Genomic DNA, 20,800 nt, shown 5'->3' with positions numbered 1-20,800 from the left:
GAAGGGACAGAGGGCTGACTTTGTGGTAATTTCATAAGCTCTGGGTATGGTCTATTATGTACTTAACCTACTGGAAACAGACGGGCATCTGTTGTCATGATCACTCGGACTTACTTTTAAAAATTATTAAAAATACCATAATTACAGCTGTTTTTACTTAAATACCATAAAACAGGCATTGGTTACTTCAAACCGGATTTAAGTGACCGCTAACATGATATTATTGCTTCTGGTATAAAATGGTAGAACTTTCATGATATCAAAACTTTGAAATTCTATTCACATATAAAAAATTGAAACAGGAAAACAAATGTCTGCCATGAGTCGAAATGTTTTTATAAGATTCCTGATATTTATCTAAATTACAAACATTTGTTACGGTAGTATTCAATTTGGCAGCTTATTGTTAGGTTCTGGCAGTAATCAGTGTGCCGATGCTTGTAGAATTGGCATATTTACTTCCCTTCCCATTGTCTGGTATGGAGTTCATAACAAAAAGATAAGACTTTGGTGAATGATAGTAGTATAATAATTAGTTTCTGTCCAAATGAAAGTTATTGAAACTGTATTCCATTACATTGGATGGTAGTTGAACATTTACATTTGTTTTGCTCTAATTTCAAGCAAAGTGGAAAGTTTCATCTTAAGTTCAAGGACGTAAATTTAAATGGTGAATGTAAAGGTCACTAACAATGTCAAAGGTCAGATGGTGGGACTCTGATCTTGGGACTTGTGTAGACAGTGGAATCATGGAGAAACCAGGAAGCTTTGTTGGTAAGTGGCTGTTGTGTCAAAGGTCAAGAAAAATTTGTTGTTGTAACCATGCGGAAAATGTCAAGAACAGCAACAGTATTGGGTTTAAGTCATGTTGCTGAGGAAGTATGTAAAAGGTTACCTCTTCTGTCAAGTGTTAAGATTTGACAAGGTGTTAGCCTTTGATCAAGATAAATTCAAGCTCTCTCTGTGGCATAAGACACACAAGCCAGCTCTGTGGCATTAGACAAACAAGCCTGCTCAGTGGCATTCAACACACACGCCTGCTCAGGGGCATTAGACACACAAGCCTGCTCTGTGGCATTAGACACACAAGCCTGCTCAGAGGCATTAGACACACAAGCCAGCTCTGTGGCATTAGACTCACAAGCCTGCTCAGTAGCATTAGACACACAAGCCTGCTCAGGGGCATTAGACACACAAGCCAGCTCTGTGGCATTAGACACACAAGCATGCTCAGTGGCATTAGACACACAAGCCAGCTCTGTGGCATTAGACACACAAGCCTGCTCAGTGGCATTCAACACACAAGCCTGCTCAGTGGCATTAGACACACAAGCCTGCTCAGGGGCATTAGACACACAAGCCAGCTCTGTGGCATTAGACACACAAGAATGCTTAGTGGCATTAGACACACAAGCCTGCTCAGTGGCATTAGACACACAAGCCTGCTCAGTGGCATTAGACACACAAGCCTGCTCAGGGGCATTAGACACACAAGCCAGCTCTGTGGCATTAGACACACAAGAATGCTTAGTGGCATTAGACACACAAGCCTGCTCAGTGGCATTAGACACACAAGCCTGCTCAGTGGCATTGGACATACAAGCCTGCTCCGTGGCATTAGACAGTGAGGCATAAGACACATAAGCCAGCTCTGTGGCATTAGACACACAAGCCTGCTCTGCGGCATTAGACACACAAGCTTGCTCAGAGGCATTAGACACATAAGCCTGATCTGTGGCATAAGACATGCAAGCTTGCTCAGTGGCGTGAGACTAACAAGCCTGCTCGGTTGCATTAGACACAGGCATTAGACACATTAGCAAGCTCTGTGGCATTAGACACACAAGCCTGCTCAGTGGCATTAGCCACACAAGCCTGCTCTGTGGCATTAGACACACAAGTCTGCTCTGTGGCATTAGACACACAAGCCTGCTCAGTGGCATCAGACACACAAGCCTGCTCAGTGGCATTAGACACATAAGCCAGCTCTGTGGCATTATACACACAAACCTGCTCTGTGGCATTAGACACACAAGCTTGCTCTGTGGCATAAGACACACAAGCCTGCTCAGTGGCATTAGACACATAAGCCAGCTCTGTGGCATTATACACACAAACCTGCTCTGTGGCATTAGACACACAAGCTTGCTCTGTGGCATAAGACACACAAGTCTGCTTTGTGGCATCAGAAATACAAGCCTGCTCTGAGGCATTTAGAAACACAATCCTGCTCTTAGGCATAACACACACAAGCCTGCTCTGTGGATTAAGACACACAAGACTGCCATGTGGCATTAGACACATAAGCCAGCTCTTTGGCATTAGACACACAAGCCTGCTAGGTGTCATAAGGCACACAAGCTTCCTCTGTGGCACAATATACACACAATTCTGCTCTGTGGCATTATACACACAAGCCTGCTCGGTAGCATTAGACACGTGCTTGTTCTGTGGCATAAGACACACAAGCCTGCTCTGTGGCATTAGACACATAACCTTGCTCTGTGGCATAAACACACAAGCCTGCTCTGGGACATAAAACACACAAGCCTGCTCTGTGACATGTGACACACAAGCCTCTCTGTGGCATTAGACATTCAAGTCTGCTTTGTTGCATTAGACACACAAACATGCTCTGTGACATGAGATGTGGCATAAGACACACAAACATGCTCTGTGGTATGAGACACACAAACATGCTCTGTGACATGAGATACACAAGCTTGCTATGTGGAATTAGACACACAAGCCTGGTCTTTGGCATTAGTCTTGTAAGTCTGCTGTCTTGGTGACAGAACACACATGAGCTCTCTCAGTGGCTTTACACACACATATAAGCTCTTTTAGTGGCATTTATCACACAACATGTAAGCCCTTTCAGTGGCATTAAATTGCTTAGGCTCTATTGTGGCATTAAACACACAGCAGCCTTCTTTGTGGCATTTTACACACTTGAGCTCTTTCTCAGGTATCAAACACACAAAAGCTCTCCTTGTGATATTAAACAGACATAAGCTCTTTCAGTGGCATTAAACACACATAAGCTCTCTCAGTGGCATTAAACACACACAAGCTCTCTCAGTGGCATTCAACACACATAAGCTCTCTGTGGCATAATAATCAGACATTAGCTCTCTCAGTGGCATAATAAACACACATAAGCTCTCTCAGTAGCATAACACACATATAAACTCTCTCTGTGGCATAATAAACACACATTAGCTCTCTCTGTGGCATTATAAACACATATATACTACATTATGCTCTGTCTGTGGCATAAGTCATCAGGATTTTGTCTTGTCAGCCGGGTTGCTAAGGAAATGTTAGACTATTTTGTGGTCTGTAACTAAGGTTCTGTTTTTTTTTTCTTTTCTTGGAAAATACTGCAACAAAACCTGACAGAATATTGATTTGAAAATGTCAAATGGCTTTTACAACCCAGTAGGCAGACAGAAGACATTTTTTTATTTTAAGCTCAGGTTATATTTTGTTGGTTATTGTGCAAGACTACATTGGATTTAATTGATATGCTTTCACCTGAATCCCATCCGTTGCCTTGACAACCAGATTTAATATGTCTGATTTTAACAGACACCGCCATATAAGACATTACGTTTTAAATAAATAAACATTATGGTTGTTATGGTAACCCTTATCATAAAATTGAACATAAGTTGATCTCTTGTGTAAGTATGAGTCACGCTCTTGACAATGGTTGACATAAGATTTTATTCAGTAAATTATACAGCTGTTACATCCATATAGTTTTATCAATACACTTACATCTAAGACCTCTTTTCTTGTAAATGTTATAGGTATATTATATGTATACATGCAAAACAAATTGTGGAACTTCTATGACTATGGATAGTTTTCATTCTGCTATATAAGAAAGAAAATACAAAGACAAAAAACAAATCACACCATAAAAAGAAGTGCTAGATGAAAGGGTGTTCAAATGGATTCAATATTTCTACATGTTTATTTGTTATTCAGTTCATGTTCTCTTTAACCTGCTTCTACTCTCACCACATACAGCCACATTATATATGCAGCCGGGCATTTAATATTTATATAGAAGATGAAGGCAGTTGATAATATCACATATGAGAACAGTTTTATGTTTTATAGAGGTGATCTACTCCATCAGACTCATTGCTGTGCTAATTTGGTAATGACAGTTTTATGCCAAGAGTTTATACAGGAAGAGAAGTAGATTTTAACATTATTTACAAGTGGAAGTTTATCATGGGAGTCACGGGAGCCATGATTATTTATTCATGATTGTGTGTGTGGAATGTCTTTGTTATGGTAATTACTTTGGAGTAGTGTGTTGAGGTAGTGAAGGTGAGTAGAAAAAATACTGCTTTTGACATTTTTACCTACTGCGGGTGGATATAGGTTTTTTATCATTTATTTTAGCTCTGATTGTGATGAAAGCTAATAGCTTATTAAATAACTCTCTTGGGTAGAAACCAGTACTGTGTCCTCTATGAATGGCCATGAGAAAGTACTCCTAGTGGGGATCAAACCCAAATACTTTTACGAGTTAGGGGAAAACCTGTACCACTAGACCCTATCACTTTGATGGGAATGGAACCCACAACCTCTTGGGTGAGAGGTGGACACCTAGACCACAATCACCCTGATGGGGATGGAACCCACGACCTCTTGGGTGAGATGTGGACACCTAGACCACTATCACCCTGATGGGGATGGAACCCACAACCTCTTGGGTGGTAGGTGGACACCTAGACCACAATCACCTTGATGGGGATGGAACCCACGACCTCTTGGGTGAGAGGTGGACACCTATACCACTATCACCCTGATGGGGATGGAACCCACGACCTCTTGGGTGAGAGGTGGACACCTATACCACTATCACCCTGATGGGGATGGAACCCACGACCTCTTGGGTGAGAGGTGGACACCTATACCACTATCACCCTGATGGGGATGGAACCCACGACCTCTTGGGTGAGAGGTGGACACCTATACCACTATCACCCTGATGGGGATGGAACCCACGACCTCTTGGGTGAGAGGTGGACACCTATACCACTATCACCCTGATGGGGATGGAACCCACGACCTCTTGGGTGAGAGGTGGACACCTATACCACTAGACTACTCTCACCCCTACAAACTACTTGTTTATCATGCAGGTTATGTGACAATGGTTTCTGTACAAATATTATTTGCTATGTCAGCAACTTGGTTGTTTTGTCTTCAAGTATGAGGAAGTGTTAGCGCTGTGTATATGTTTATTTGTTAAGCTCACCTGAGAACATTGCTGATTATGAGCTGCCTCAACATTATGTTTTAAGTTTATACAGTTCACAGTTTCAATGCCACATTTTCTATGGTAACCAAATTTTTTTAAGCCTCCGAAGGGGAGCAGTTGTCACACTGTCTTTCCACATGCCTATCCATTACAATCGTTTGGCAGCTGTTACTTTGATAAATTGGTTAGCAATTTGATCAAACTTAAAAGAGAAGTACCGCATGGTCAAGGTCTCACTTACATGTCAAATGGCTATCACATTTGGCTAAATTAGGGGCATTTGTCACATGCTTGTGACAGTTCAAGTTTAAACTTAGTAAAATGTTCATCTTTTAAATCTAAGTCATTTAGTTGATCTAGTGAAGTAGACAAGTCGGTAACTTGTCAAACTTTTGTTAGCTGTGCTCTCATTGTAGTGGATAAGCCTAACTCTAAACCATACAAGAAGCTTCATTAAAACATGGTTCACATTGCGACACTAACTTTATTTCCAAGGAAACCTAAAGGGAGACCACCAGTTGAAATCAAGTGTCCCTTACTGCAGTCAGGTGTTTCTTTGTTCTTTGTGATAGTATGGGCTGTTATGTATGCTTGTTGCTACAGTGAAACCTCACAGTCAACTCAAGTACAAACTGTGCTATACACTTTTTAAAACTAAAAGAAAATATCATGCCTATTTCACAGATGTTATAGTTGTTATTTCTATATAGTAGAATTTAGGCCCATTAACTTAATTGATGCCTTCTGAAGGAGTATTCAAGGAGCATACATCTCTCCCAGTGATAGTCTTCTTACTATAAGGTGATGTGGTGGGGGTATAAATCACATCCAGTGATAGCTCCAGTTAATTTTGCCTTGAACCGTAAACATACTTTGGGTTTCTATCAATCGTTTAGCGTGGCATGATCTAGAGGTTCTGGATTCCCTCCATCAAAGTTGGTGTCTTCAGGAACTGGGGAGATCCTTAGTGTTGAATGATGCATTTAGCAAGAGAACATTTACACATGATTCTATACCAAGGCCCATAACTCTTAGTAGTGGTAGAGTTATTCCCCTTTTTGACTGAAAAACATAAACAAATGACTGTTGGCAATATGCCATGTTAATAGTAGAAAACTTTCATTACTGATTTCCTGCAGGGTTTAGGGCGATATAATATGGATTTCTTGACCAACACGTTGACAACTGTTGCAATTTGCAATGAAATTTAGAGACAGCAGCTGGTATAAATTGTTCATAAATTACTACCCCCGTATATAATAATTTTCTTGTCACATTTGGTTTTATATATCTAGTTTTGTCTGGAATTAGTGAATCATATTGCTGCACATCCTGAGACCACATCAATGTTTTTTTCCTGGTGACCAATTATTCCTATATATGTGCATCATTATTTTTAGTAATATGTGCACAATGCTAATGAATATAAGAGATCTGAGGGATGGTCTCAGGCAGATTTGAAAATGAATCACTAGGTAATACTGCAGAAAAACGTTGAAATTAAATTTGACTGAGAACAGTGACTAGAACATTACTGGGTTTGTGAATGTTTACCCTTCAGCGTTTCAGTGTTAGAAGTTTTTATTTTGTTTGCAACCTCAAGGTCAATATTGCAAACAATAATATGAGCACATTTTATAAAAAGATATGGAATGTTTTAAAATAAATTTGACTGAGAACAGTAACCAGAACATTTCTGTGTTTGTGAATGTTTACCCTTCAGGGTTTTCAGTGTAAGGATGGTTGGTTTGTTATGAATGACACCAATTGATCCTGCTGTAGCCTCAAGGGCATGAGAAGAATTGATCCTCTGTCAGAATCTGTCTGATAAAATCTCCTTCTGGTCTTTGAAGTTACCTGGTGGGAAAACAATGCTTTCAACTCTACTCACTTTCAATGTTTATATTTACACTCATTAACTTAAAATAAAAATTAAGAGCTAATGCAGAACACAGTAAAATAATGCAACAAGGACAGTTTTATCAATGACATCACCTGTTTCACCAATGTCACAAGTAAAATGTCATTTGACCAATTTGTAGTTTTAGAGGTATTTTGTTTATGTTGTGTTCATCAGAGTTAGAATATGAATGTATAGAAAGGTAAACAAACTGGGCTACTGTTGTGAAAAAACCCATCCTTATTTCATAAACTGTATTACAATTGATCATTGCCTCCGCAGATGCAGATGACCCTGATGCAGACATGAATACCGGCACTGATGTGGACGGAGTGGTGGATGACCACAATCATCACGATAGAATGGGATCGGAAAGTCCCTCCTCGGAGCTGGAGCACCTTCATGCAGACCATAGCAGTGATAACGAGTCTATGAAGTCAGGAACAGAAGGAAGATATGAGGTGAATCCTGAACACACACAGTCTCCTAATGCTGATAAAGGTGTTGATAATGAAGCGATGGATATAGGGAAAGAAAATATTAGTGACAATGTGAATTCGGTTGTAAGTGATTCGGATAACAGTTATAAAGGTGGAAAGGGGGATTTTAAAGAACCAGCAGAAAAGAAGATGAAATCTGATAGGAGAGTGACTGACAGTTTTCTGCTGGAGAAAAGGTCAGGTGATGGCAGTGGGAAACTGAATGAGACAATCGGAGGAAGTCGGCCAAGCTCAGTGGCAAGCTCAGGAAAGAGTGGGACTCCCTCAAAAGATAAAGGTAAATGCCCTTTGTGTTATTGTAGCAGAATACTGTCAAGTATAGGCGGAGTTGAAGTGATTGCTTTCTTTGCATTTGATCAAGATTTCAGAATGGTTTTTGTTTCGAATATAATTTTAAAAAATACCTTGAATTTTTTTTTACAATTTATTAGATAAATAGATTTATTTTAAATATAGAGAGTAAAAACAAAAATCCAATTTCTGTATCCTCTGCTCTGATTTCGCTTAAATTATTTCATAGTTTGATTTGAAGTTTGCTGTTTGCACATTTGAGCTTAATGTAACCATCTGTATGAAATTCACTAGAGAAAATGACCTTATTACCAAGTTTGAAAATCTTTCGTTTTTAAATATTGGTTAAGTGAATTATGTATGCATGTAATTTTTATATAATTACCCAATTGGTTAATTGGCAATATATCTTAATTATTATACAATTTTGTATATCACCTGACCTTTCAAAGTTATAAATCTTTACATGTACCGGTATTAAACCAATATTCTTATGGAAAATTCCAGTTTACTCAATACTACCATTTTTTTAACAAAAGTTACTAAACATTTTGTTGGCTCATTTTCTCTACCATCTATTGTCATGTCATAACTCTCGTAGTGTAGACCCCATAAACCATCCACATGCTCATGTTTTCTCTAGATGAAGGCTCCAAAAAATTGTACATGATATGGAGTGGCCGAGTAGGCAAGTATTGCACCTTCTAACAATTATTATAGCCTAGATAACCCTGTATCCTAGTCCTATACTTCACCTATGTTATACCCCGGAACTATTTTGGTTTGGAGGTTTTTCCACTGGAATTCCAAATTATTATCAATAATCATCTTTGCTGAACCATGGAGCATGATACAGGGGTTCTAATTTCTTCTTAAATCAGGATTAAAAGGTTTTAGTTTCAGACGATTGTACAGTTGTAAAGATTTTTTTTGCTCTGACATTTGCACCAAAAAGTCAGTAGGAAGCTTAAGTACTTATAGATGAATATAATTGACTTGAAATGGGGTTTAAGCCCCTTTACCCTGCTTTCTGCATGAATCCCTTATACCTGCTCCCAGCCTTTTTCGGGGATTGGCAAATTTTATAGCTGTTAGAAGTTAGAACCTCTGTTGATAATTTCATAAAACATAGCTCTAGGTCAGAAATGTACAAGAAAAATGTGTGAATAACATAATGAAAAATACAGGAACAAGTCTGTTCAAAACATATTACACAATCTCGTGTCTCAAGTGACTCAATGACTCTCAATGATTGTTCTATTTGTCTTATAACTTGGTAAATTATCCTTTGAAAGCCAGTGGAAATTCTCTCAGGAAACTTGTATCCTCCTTCCCTGATCTTGCATTGCCTTTTTCAGCTTGTTGACCTTGTTTTCGAGTAACATGTCATAGCATTTGGGTTGTCTTCAATGTCATTGTGCTCAAACTTTAACCTAAAAATGTTTCCATATGTGTAGCAAGGCCCATAACTCTGGTTTAAATACATGTATAGTATTGTCCCTTGTTTGACTGTAAAAAACAAAAGTAGACAAACGTTGGTGTTGCTCTGCGCCAGTCTTGTTGCTTTAAGTTGTGATTTATTTTTAGCTTTAAGTTGAATTACATGTGAATGTTAGTTTTTAGCTCCACTGGCCGAAGGCCATGGAGCTTATGTCGTCACAGATTGTCCGTCGTGAGTGCGTGCGTGCGTGCGTGCGTAAACTTTTACTTTAAATGACATCTCCTCTGAAACTGATAAGCGGATTTTGACAAAACTTCACAGGAATGTTCCTTTGGTGGTCCTTTACCAAAATTGCTCAAATGGTTCCGGTCCATTGCACAATATGGCCGCCAGAGCTAAAAATACCAAAATCTTTAAACAACATCTCCTCTGAAACGGTTCGGCAGATTTTGATGAAACTTGACAGTAAGGTTCCTTGGGTGGTCCTTTATTAAAATTGCTCAAATGGTTCTGGTCCATTGCACAATATGGCCGCCACAGCTAAAAATAGCAAAATCTTTAAACGACATCTCCTCTGAAACGGATAGGCAGATTTTGATGAAACTTGACAGAATTGTTCCTTTGGTGGTCCTTAACCAAAATTGCTCAAATGGTTCCGGTCCGCTGCACAACATGGCTGCCAGGGCAAAAAAATAGAAAAACCTTTAAAGAACATCTTCTCAGAAACCGATGATCAGATTTTGATGAAACTTAACAGAAATGTTCCTTGGATGGTCCTTTATCAAATTTGCTTCAATGGTTTCGGTCCACTGCACAAGATGGCCCCCAGAGGTAAAAATAGAAAAACCTTTAAACGACTTCTCCTCAGAAACCGATGATCGTATTGCAATGAAACTTGACAGAAATGTTACTTGGGTAGTCCTTAACCAAAATAGCCCAAACAGTCTGGTCTGCTGCACAACATGGCAGCCAGAGCTAAAAATAGGAAAAACCTTTACACCACTTCTCCTCAGAAACCGATGATCAGATTTTGATGAAACTTGACAGAAATGTTCCTTGGGTGGTCATTAACCAAAATTTGTTAAATGGTTCCAGTCCACTGCACACCATGGCTGCCAGAGCTAAAAAATAAAAAAAACTTTATACGACTTGTCGTCGAAACCGATGACCTTTTTTCGATAAAACTTGACAGAAATGTTTGTTTGGTGCTCCTTTACTCAAATTGCCCAAATCATTTCGGTCCACTGCACAACATGGCAGCCAGAGCTATTAAAGTAAAAATTTTTTTTAAATAACTTCTCCTCAAAAATTGATGATTGTATTTCTATGAAACTTGACGAAAATGTTCGTTAGGTGGTCTTTGCTTGAACCTTTTGGCCAGTGGAGCACAGGCACTGATGTGCCTCTTGTTTTCAAATACTTTGATGCTCCAAACTAAAGATTGTTTTGGAACGCTTTTTTCATTTTCACTGAAAAGTAGATTCCATGTGACGAGAATAATGAATCATTGAGGGATAGCGTTAAATGATAGAAATGTAACATATATATATATATATATATGTATATATATATATATATATATATATATATATATATATATATATATATATATATTTTATTATAGTGTTCCTTCATTGTCTATTTGGCATGTGTGTATGCTGCACAGTCTGTACATGTTTTGAACCTTCACTCTATGCTTATATATGGTGATGATGCCACTGTACACATATCTTGAGTTTCTTTCTCACAAACATTTGTGCCAGTGTTGATAAGCTCATGCAAAAAGAAGAGCAGCAGGTTCTTTTTGAATCTGAAAAAGGGAAATTACGGAAAAAGGTATGGGACCAATCTGGGTTTGAAATTTTCTAAAAGTTTGAGTCCCAGAAGAGGAAGGAATGTGCGAGGCCAGGCACTGCCAAATGTGAGTGACAATCACATACTGTCTGTATATCAAGGTTGAAATTAAAATCTGTAGTTTTAAACAGGTTTTGGCTTTGTCAACTCATGTTCTGGATTCAGTGATAAAACTGTGAAAAATAGAAAACTATGATATATCAGCTTGTAATAAGTTATATATGGAAACATTTTCAGAATTGAATCCATTAAAAGGGAACTAGAACCATTTAATTGCACCTGCTGTAATTGTTTGTATTCAACACCTGAACCATTACATTGGAGGCTGGAGCTGTTGGAGTTTCAAAATATCTTTCAACAAAGAAATTTCTGGAAAAGGTTCCTAGAAAGCCCTTTCATTATTAAGCTTCCTGAATATTTCCTGTTCTGGGAATGTCCACTGGATAATTAGAATTTTAAATACAGTGCATGCAAAGCTGTGTTAATGTAATTGCCATCTAGAAAAGCAGGTTTTAAGAGGAGTTTAGCTTTAAGCTAACATGGACAAATGCATGAAGGCAGATGGACTTGAAAAGAGAAGTCAGAAAAATACACAAAAATTCTGATTTCTCTGACTGCAAGTAGCACTCTTAACATTCTCATTAAACTTGTTCATTCCTCTCTCTTTATCTGAGCTCAGTTAATCTTAATTAATGCAAAGTCTGTTGCCATGCAAAGGGACTCGGAGGGTTCAAGGTCTTGAGCAGCCCATCCATGATGAATAATAATATTGACAAGATTGGGCAATGAATAATATCAAAATTGAGTGGGCAATATTGAAGATTTTATCAATATATTCATGAGATAAGAGAGTGCAGACGTGCATGGACAAATGAATAAAAAATAAAAAAATAAAAAATGATAGCACAGTTGGTGGCCCAAAAAAATATGTTCAATTTTATTTTTATCGATCATGGATCGGCTGTACAATCTGTATTCATATCTTCTACGAATTTGAAGTTGAAAACTGTGTTTCTTTCTGGACATGTAATGCTGCGTATGCCTTTAATTTTGTGAGTCATTTGAGAAGTCATTAAAACTGCAGTGTGACAGGTTGTCAGGTGAGGACGCTGTTCTTATGAAGTTTAATTATCATGCACTGTGTGCACAGAGGAAGTAGTCAGGGTGGGGGGGGGGGGGGGGGGGGGGTGAACAATTATCAAAGGATGCAGATGTAATTATGGTCTGACTCTGTTATAGCTGATGATGAAATGTTTTTAAAAACTGGACTGAATCTTATCTATGAAGTGTGCCATTGAAAAGAAAGAACTTAAGGTTGATATTACCTTTTGAGGGTATCATGTTGAATACTTATCTGATTTGTTGTTAATACTGGCTTAGATTATTACATGGTTATAAATTTTCAATCCTTAATGGAAAGTTCTAGAGTATAGAGCAAGGTACCAGTAATACTGGCAGTTCAAGGGAAGTAACCTATGACACATAAGTTGTAGTAACTGAAATTGATTCCTCTTCCAAGAAATCATGAAAAAGAAGAAATGTTACACTTGTAAAACCATGTTTATTTGATATTACATAAAGTTAAGGCAACAGTTGGTCATATCCTACAATGGCTACATGCTTATCAAATAAGATTAATGTTTTGTAGCATTGCATGGTTTATTTGGTTAAATAACTCTAGTTGGAACCATGTTAAGAAAGCAAAAAATGAGGCGTTATATAGCTAGATTTCTAATAATTTTGTAGGTGTACAGGGTTTTTCCTGTGACTGTCCAGATTGGGGTCCAGAGTGTGACTCCCATGCAGTATATTTTGAGGGTCCCAGGGATGCATAATAAGATCAAAATGAGTCCACGCCTTCTAAATTGAGTCATTTCTCTTAAATCAATGTATTATGCTTTTAAGGCATTTAGGCACACTTTGTTTATGTCATATTATTTGCAAACTGTCGACAGCTGATATACTCAAGGTTGATTTTCCTGAAGTCAGATTTGTATTAAATCTTGGTCAATATGTTCAATGATGCAAAATGTAATAAACTGTTCAGGAATAATGAATACCATGACCTTGGTAACATGTGGATGAGCGTAACCTCACATTGGCTCACAATACATACCTGACTGAATGCACGTGGTCTGATTTTAAATCTGCGGGGTTGTTCTTTGCTGTCATGCTATACATTTGTCGACTGTCTCGGAATAGATTGATAAAGATTGATTTGGATCTTAAAGTGCAATCACCAACTACATTTAGGTAAGTTCACAAATCCATTTTAGCTAAATATCTAAAATTATTTATGAGCTATATGTAGCGTAGAAGCCAGTTACTAAATGGGTCCTTTTTGGGAGCCCAAGCGACCATACCCCTGATTAGGCTTAAACCTACAACCTCTTGGGTGAGAGAATTGCACCCATTCTAAGTGTGCCACTTTCACCCTGATATGGCTCGAGCCAACGACTTTTGGTTGTAAGAATTACACCGATACCAAAAATGTCACATAACATTCGTGGGTCTTGAACCCATGACCTCTTCTATGTGAGAATTACACTCATACCAACTTTACCATTTCCACTCACTTTGGGTGATCTATGGGTGTGAGTATTAAACCCATACCTGAACTAAGCCACCTTTGTTGGGCTCATCCCCACAACCTAGTGGGTGAGAGTCAATTACATCAGTACCAACTAAGCCTCTTTCACCCTGATGGGGCTCAAACGCATAACCACATGGGTGAGAGAATGGCACCCATACCAACTAAGCCACTTTCATCTTTGATGGGCTCGAACCAACAACCTCTTGGGTGTGGCAATTACACCCATACCATCTATTTTACTTTCACCCTGGTGGGCCTTGAGCCCATGACCTCTTGGGTGTGAGGATTACACTCATACCATCTGTGTCACTTTCACCCTGTTGGCTGGACCCATGAATTTTTGGGTGTGAGGATTACACCCATAACAACTATGCCACTTTCACTCTGGTATGGCTGTAGCCTATGACCTCTTGGGTGTGAGGATTACACCCATAACAACTATGCCACTTTCACTCTGGTGTGGTTGGAGCCCATGACCTCTTGGGTGTGAGGATTACACCCAGCAATGTTACATTAACCCGGTAGGTGATCGAAGCCATGACCTCTTGGGTTTAAGGATAATAAATATACCAGCTATACCACATTACCCTGGTGGGGCTCAAACCCATTAACTATTTGGTGTGAGGGTTACACCTGTACCAAGTGCCACTTTCATCCTTAAGTTGACCTTCAATAAGAATGAAGCATGTGAAAGCAGAACATTCATTGCCACAATACATGAAACATGAAAACAATGACTTCAGCAAGCCAGTGTAGAAGTAAAGGTTTGATGATGCATGCTGATTATCTTCTGCAGATCCAGCTCATTTCCTTCATTTGTGTATCTTGGATGTTCATTGTTTGGGCATGTTCTAAATGGCCAGGTTTTAGAACATGCCCAATGTTCCAAGAAAATTAACTGGTGCCGCTGTTGCCCGATTATCTTTCTGCAGATCGAACTCATTTCCTTCATATGTTTATCTTGATGTTCATTGTTTCAAGCAATTTAGCTGGTGCAACTATTGCCTGATGATATTTGTCTTGTGTCGAGTGGTGAAATTTCAGCGTTATTAAAAGTTCTTGCGCATACGTGGTACCTTATGAAAGGTTCTGTTAAATATTTGATCAGGGAGAGGCAATAGGAGACTTTTCGAGATTCATATATTCTTTGCAAGTAAGTTTGAAACCTTTTAATGCAATTAAAAAGTGAATGCTTGTGTTATTTTGTAGACAATCTGTTTTATCTGTACTTTTGCATTTTTGGTTTGGAAGGGCAGCAAGTTTACCGTTAGGTTAGTGGCCTTTGTGAAAACCTGCTGTGAAGGCCGTAAATGACAAGATGTATTACTTCAGACTTTCTTTCCTCTTCATTTCTTAGCAGATAAGTTCCGAGACAATGCAGTGATATACAACAGTTGTTGCCAACATTCCAGGACCTTACCTCAGTTAATAGTGTTCAGAAGTGCTGGCAATACGTACTGCTATATGTGTATTGTGATTATGATTATGAAATACCTGTAATTGATTACATTTTGGATTTTGTTCTCGCATTTTTGATTGGAGTTGATGTTGAATTTGTTTGATGATTTTTATTGACTTATGTATATATACATATGTATATACATATGTCCCATATTATGAGAATGAACAATGTTATCTTTCAGTGCACAGTAACCTTGATTTGCATAAAGAGGAATCGGTCCCTTTCTGTTTAGATGAGATTCTTTGTTTCAAAGAGAGTCGAGGGTTAATTGTTGAGAGATAACTAAGTGTTTTTCCCCCTGAGGTAGAATTTCAACTCGATCTTTTAATGGATGGCTTAGGGACACATGGAGCTTGGAAATAAATGATAATTGACCATTGGGCGGCACAGCTTGTTAGCTTTCAGGTGAATAAATGGACAGTGCCCATTAAAACAATAGTTGTTAATAGCCTTCTGAAAAGACATTGTGAACTTTCATTGCAACCTAGGAACCGCCATTGTTTTTGAGGTGGATTTGTGAGGGCTGGTGTTTTACTAGTGTTTCATGTAAATGAAGTAGTTGTAGGCTCATCCAGTGACTTTGCTTTATGATTGGGGAATATGTTGTTCCATTAACTTTATGACATTCTATAACATCACAAAGGCGGAAATTTGGATTCATTTGTAATAAAACTTGTCAAGATTGAATTTATGATACTGTGATGCCAAAAAACAAAGCTAATTTGGCTGAAATGAGGTGATGAGGCCGGGAGATCAGGAGATCAATATAATTGGATAATGGACCAATCATAAAACTCTACGCTTACTTCAAAAATGGATTATTACCGATTTTTCACTGGCATCTGAGGATAAATATAGAACACAGGCAGTTCATTGTAAGTGGTTGATTTGCCCGAGTTATTATTAATTGGCAGCAGCTAAGTGAAAATGTATTTATATAATTATATTAATATCATCTCATGTGACTTCACAAAATCTTGAATTAAAATAAAATATAATCTCACGGTTGCGTGTTGTACTCTTAAGCATAATTCACATACATGTGTAACTTTCATGTGACTTCAATGACGCACGAACCTCAGATTTTATATAGTTTATTGAAATTATTTTAAATGTAGCGCCTATAAATAATCAAGGAAAAATTAAATTAATTGTATAATGCTTAACAAATGGTTTGTCGTTTTCTGTTAGTTTATTATGTTATGTTGTTTTGTTGTTGCAACTTTGCACCGTTTAAAATATAGAGTTTAAAGATATGCTCAAATGACATTGAAATGTGTCAAGAACAGGGAGCTTTTTAATGGCAGTATTGATTGATGCAAAATATATATTATATTATTTTTTTTTAATTTTAATGCATAAGCATGTGTAATTCATTTTAACCTTTACTAGATAGTTTGTGCAAAATGATTTTTTGGCCACCTATAAAGGTGACTGATTTTCATTGCAGCATGTGTACTTAATGCACCAGTCAAATGTAACCTAGCCCCCCCCAGGTCCGGGGAATAGCGGGGACTTTGACTTTCGGTCCATTCAACCCCGGCTAAAATCCCCGCCCTGCGGGGTCGAACAAATGGTAAATTCCCTGCCAAATGCCCAAGGACCCTAGGTAAGGCCCATTTCCCGCTATATTTAAAGTGAAGACAAAACCACCGCATTCACCAGGCACTGCGGGGTCACCTGAAAGGTAAAAACACGGCCCATTTTCCCGGCTATCCCCGGTATACCCCCGGACCTGGGGGGGCCGTGGTTACAATTGACTGGTGCATAATACTTAAAGAATTTGTCCAAAGATAGTACACCCAATTACAAGGGTAGAAGGGTCTTTAGATTTGTCAATCTTCAAAGTATAGTATATGCAACATTCTGTTTACTCCCAATTTTTCTCACCTCACTTAATCCCACAAAAAAAGGGTTTTGTACAGATCCTTATCTAATCACTCTGCATCTGTTCTATAGGATGGGTTTTGCATTCTTTAAACTCAGCATTGTTTTGATAAGAATTGTGGATAAAATGGGGTTTTTTACATTCTGATAGGAGTTTCTGATTTTCTCTTTTTGACTCTTTTCCTCATTTAAATTATTTAAATTACTGTTAGTGGTTATATTTTTTTTTGTTTAATCTTATAGTTGTATCATGCTTAAAGATTTGATAAACCAAACTTTTTAAAATATTATTTTATTTTTTTTGTCAACTTACTCTTGGAACACCTGGAAATTTAACAAATGGTAAATTGATCATTGAAGCATCACCTTAAGTTTTGAGTCTTAAGTCACAAGTTTAAATTAAACATAATAATAATAATAATAATAATAATAATAATAATAATAATAATGATAATAATAATAATAATAATAATAATAATGAATTAATATAAAATAAATCTCACTTACTTTTAAGTCTTTTTGGCTTTTGATGTCCACTGTCCTTTCCGCCATGGTGGAGTTGAGCTGCGCATGTCTCGTCTGTGGAAACCATTCTGCACTCTGTATCCCTGGGTCTGATATGGTTAAATATTTGCATAAAATTTGCAAACTTCCTTAAAATCTGTTTGCATAAGATGATGTTCCCCAGAAATTGTAAGAATCGATACCAAGATGTTGGACACTCACTGAGTTTTCCAAATTTTCCAGACATGGTTCAATAGTGGAAATATCATTCATTCTGTGCGATCATGATGAACCCTACTCCTTTCAAAGAATTGGATACTTAACTTTTTTTAATTTTGTTCATATTACAGATTGAGTTCTTTAGAGAAATAATTATCATCTAAGATTGTAACCTCTGTCACTTGGAAGCTAATCAAGCTCTCAACTAATTCTTTAACTTAAGAAAATGTCTGCTGGAACTCAGGGGGCTGCATCTTATTCATGTAGCTGATAAGGCACATACTTCCATTAAAGTCAAATAACATGACATCTTTTCATTTTACTGTTAACATTACAAGGAGATATTGGGAAATTTCCACAAGATCAAAGTCATAATATATACTAGAAATATATAGAAAAGTGCTCCCATGTTTTCTCGAAGATTTTGGGAATAGTTCGATGATTCAGGCTGGCTTTGGTGGTTGCGCAATATCGATGTTTTAGGGCATTTTCATATGATATTGATTGATAAAGCACTGTTCCAGGCTGCCTGGCCAGAATAGGCAAACTTCCCAAACAAGGAGGGAGGATTGTTCACTTTTGGAACAAGTGTTTGGACTTTTCTGTATTAATTTGTAACTGAAATGTGTTCTGTGATGAAAACTTTGCAAAAGTCTTTGTTATTTTCTATAGGGAAAAAGTGATGAATGTATTAAAATCAAATTAGCCTCTCTAATGACAGGATGATTAGGATACTAAGATAAAATCAGCAGGGTCAGCATTTTTTTCTGAGAATGTTGAGTGAATGGAGAATGTATCTGGGGACATCTAGTAGCCATAGTGTAACATATTGATTCTCTGTAAGGACATGGCCTTCCACAGACCGATGCCTCCATGTACACAGTCTGGAAATTCTCCTTTTGCGTTGTGTTGGAAAATCAGGAAACATCTGTGATGGATGGGGCACAGGACTCAGAAAATTGCAATCTTTGCTTTCTGGTGACACTTAGAGAGATGTTGTCAGACTGACTTTGCCTTCATTTGAAAAAGTTGATATTTTATTGTTTGGCCAAATATTGAAATTTTGAAGGATGTAAAAAAGGTTGAATTATTAAAAGAGAATAGGTAAATCTCATATTAAGCAAAATTAACCAATACAAGAATGCGAGGGTTTAGCTGAGTGTTGAAAGTGGCGAGTAACAGTAAACGAAGTAGCAGCATCCTGCAACAGCTGGTCCAAGGGGGTACCGTGAAGTCGAGGGACGGGAATAGTGAGACCCCGGGAGCGGGGGTTAGTACTACAACAAGGGGTGGGGGGAGTGTGTCAGGAATAGACAGGGGCAGTTTGACTTCAAGATCTGGGGATAGTGTAACGTCAAGAGGTTGGGGAAGCGTTCCACCAGGGCCTGTATGGGAGGTTACCTTGTCTAGAGTAAGGATGGAGCATCACCATGTCAGGTTTGAGCCAGCCATCAGTGAGTGTGATAGCGAGACCAGCTGGTTCAGCTATGCAAGCTCAGGTAATAATGGATTCAGTCATCAAAATTAGACTTTTGGATTAACATGCCCAGATTCTTATACAATTGCTTGGCATCAAATTTTTGAACAAGCCATGCTAGATAAAATTCAGATTTCGAGCAAGCCTAAAAGAAATTTTACCAGTGCAGGGCTTGCGGGCTTGTGTTAATTTCGACCACTGTGGATAATATGGAAAGTAAAGGAATACTTACTGTTGCTTGCAGATGTCTAATTCAATTGTTGTGTTAGGAAGTTCCTTGAATATAATATACTACTGGTGATCCTTGCAGGTTTTTTTTAAGTATTGGTGAGTTACAGGGTCATACGTCAATAAATATTTTGATTTTTTTTCCATAAGTCCATCCTGTAAAAGTTATTATTGACTGTCATTGGGCTTATAGGGGCCAGGATTTGGACTACCTGTCATGTAAGTGTATTTTTAAGTTATTGGTGGGTGAAATTTAGCTACTTGGAAGTTTTCAATGTACAATGCTATGTGGATATCACTTAAGATATGGTTTCAGATGTCATAAATTTTGTAGGCATGTTAAGTTTATGCTCAGAACAAGTATGTAATTTGGCATTCAACATAAATTCTGGAACTTTTGATGGTTTTTTTTGCATAGTTTTTATACTGAATTGCCTTCAATGATTTAGTTCTCATTGAAATATGATATCAGTGCAGCTACTTGTTAGTGTCCAGTTATGTCTTTACCAAAGTGCAGACCTGACATTTAAACTGTTTGGAACATTTCCAGAGACATAGTGTCCTGTTGCACAATGTTATTGATATCACTATCCTCTCCCTATTGATCAGGCGTGACTCATTGTCTGCTGGAAAATCAGCCTCCTAAACTGAACAGATAATCTTTGGAACCTAACATAAAACGGTTTGGATTATTTTGTTATTTTCCAGTTGTTTTCTGGAATGGTTGCCAAACTTGAAAAAAAAAAATCTACTAGAAATTGATCATCATTAGAATAATGCAAACCAAAACATTCTACAAAACATAACATACATAAGCATGCAAACAGTTTATTCCAAAGACATTTCCAATGTGATTTTGAGGGTAAGAGTGGTCACGAGAGTGATTCTAATGAGCATTCAGCTATCTTCACAATCAAGCTTTGATAAATCAGTATTAAGTCATTTGGTTATATCTAGCCGAGTGGATGACACTGGGATTACATCTCACAAGGTCTTGGGGGAAACAGTCCTCAAAGAAATATGTATACAATCAAGGAAAATTAGTGGTAGGAGGGGTGAAGTTCATTGCCAGCATACCTGCATGTCTGAAGGCATTCCTGCCTGATAAGAACAATGATAGCTCTTTACAGTTCCATCCTTATAGATGTTCCAGCACT

At 37.9% G+C, this 20,800-nt stretch overlaps 1 protein-coding gene across 11 annotated transcripts in view; it reads left to right on the top strand.

The window, feature by feature from the left end:
* LOC128237140 (ensconsin-like) overlaps nt 1-20,800 on the top strand; it is a 69,653-nt gene that overhangs the window by 15,508 nt on the left and 33,345 nt on the right. For 3 of the 11 annotated variants that reach the window (XM_052952409.1, XM_052952404.1, XM_052952403.1), the window contains exons 1-3: nt 637-774; nt 7,470-7,964; nt 8,622-8,666. In XM_052952409.1, coding sequence (XP_052808369.1) covers nt 693-774; nt 7,470-7,964; nt 8,622-8,666 — 622 coding nt within the window. In that variant the 5' untranslated portion in view covers nt 637-692. Of the gene's footprint in view, nt 1-635; nt 775-4,181; nt 4,348-7,469; nt 7,965-8,621; nt 8,667-15,654; nt 16,204-20,800 lie in introns of those variants that run through there. The other 8 variants (XM_052952412.1, XM_052952405.1, XM_052952406.1 and 5 more) reach the window with 6 other exon arrangements.

The sequence above is a fragment of the Mya arenaria genome, chromosome 6 (genome assembly GCF_026914265.1).
Source record: "Mya arenaria isolate MELC-2E11 chromosome 6, ASM2691426v1".
Taxonomy (NCBI): domain Eukaryota; kingdom Metazoa; phylum Mollusca; class Bivalvia; order Myida; family Myidae; genus Mya; species Mya arenaria.
The sequence above is the reverse complement of the archived record's forward strand: the minus strand, read 5'-3'. Positions and strand labels throughout refer to the sequence as shown.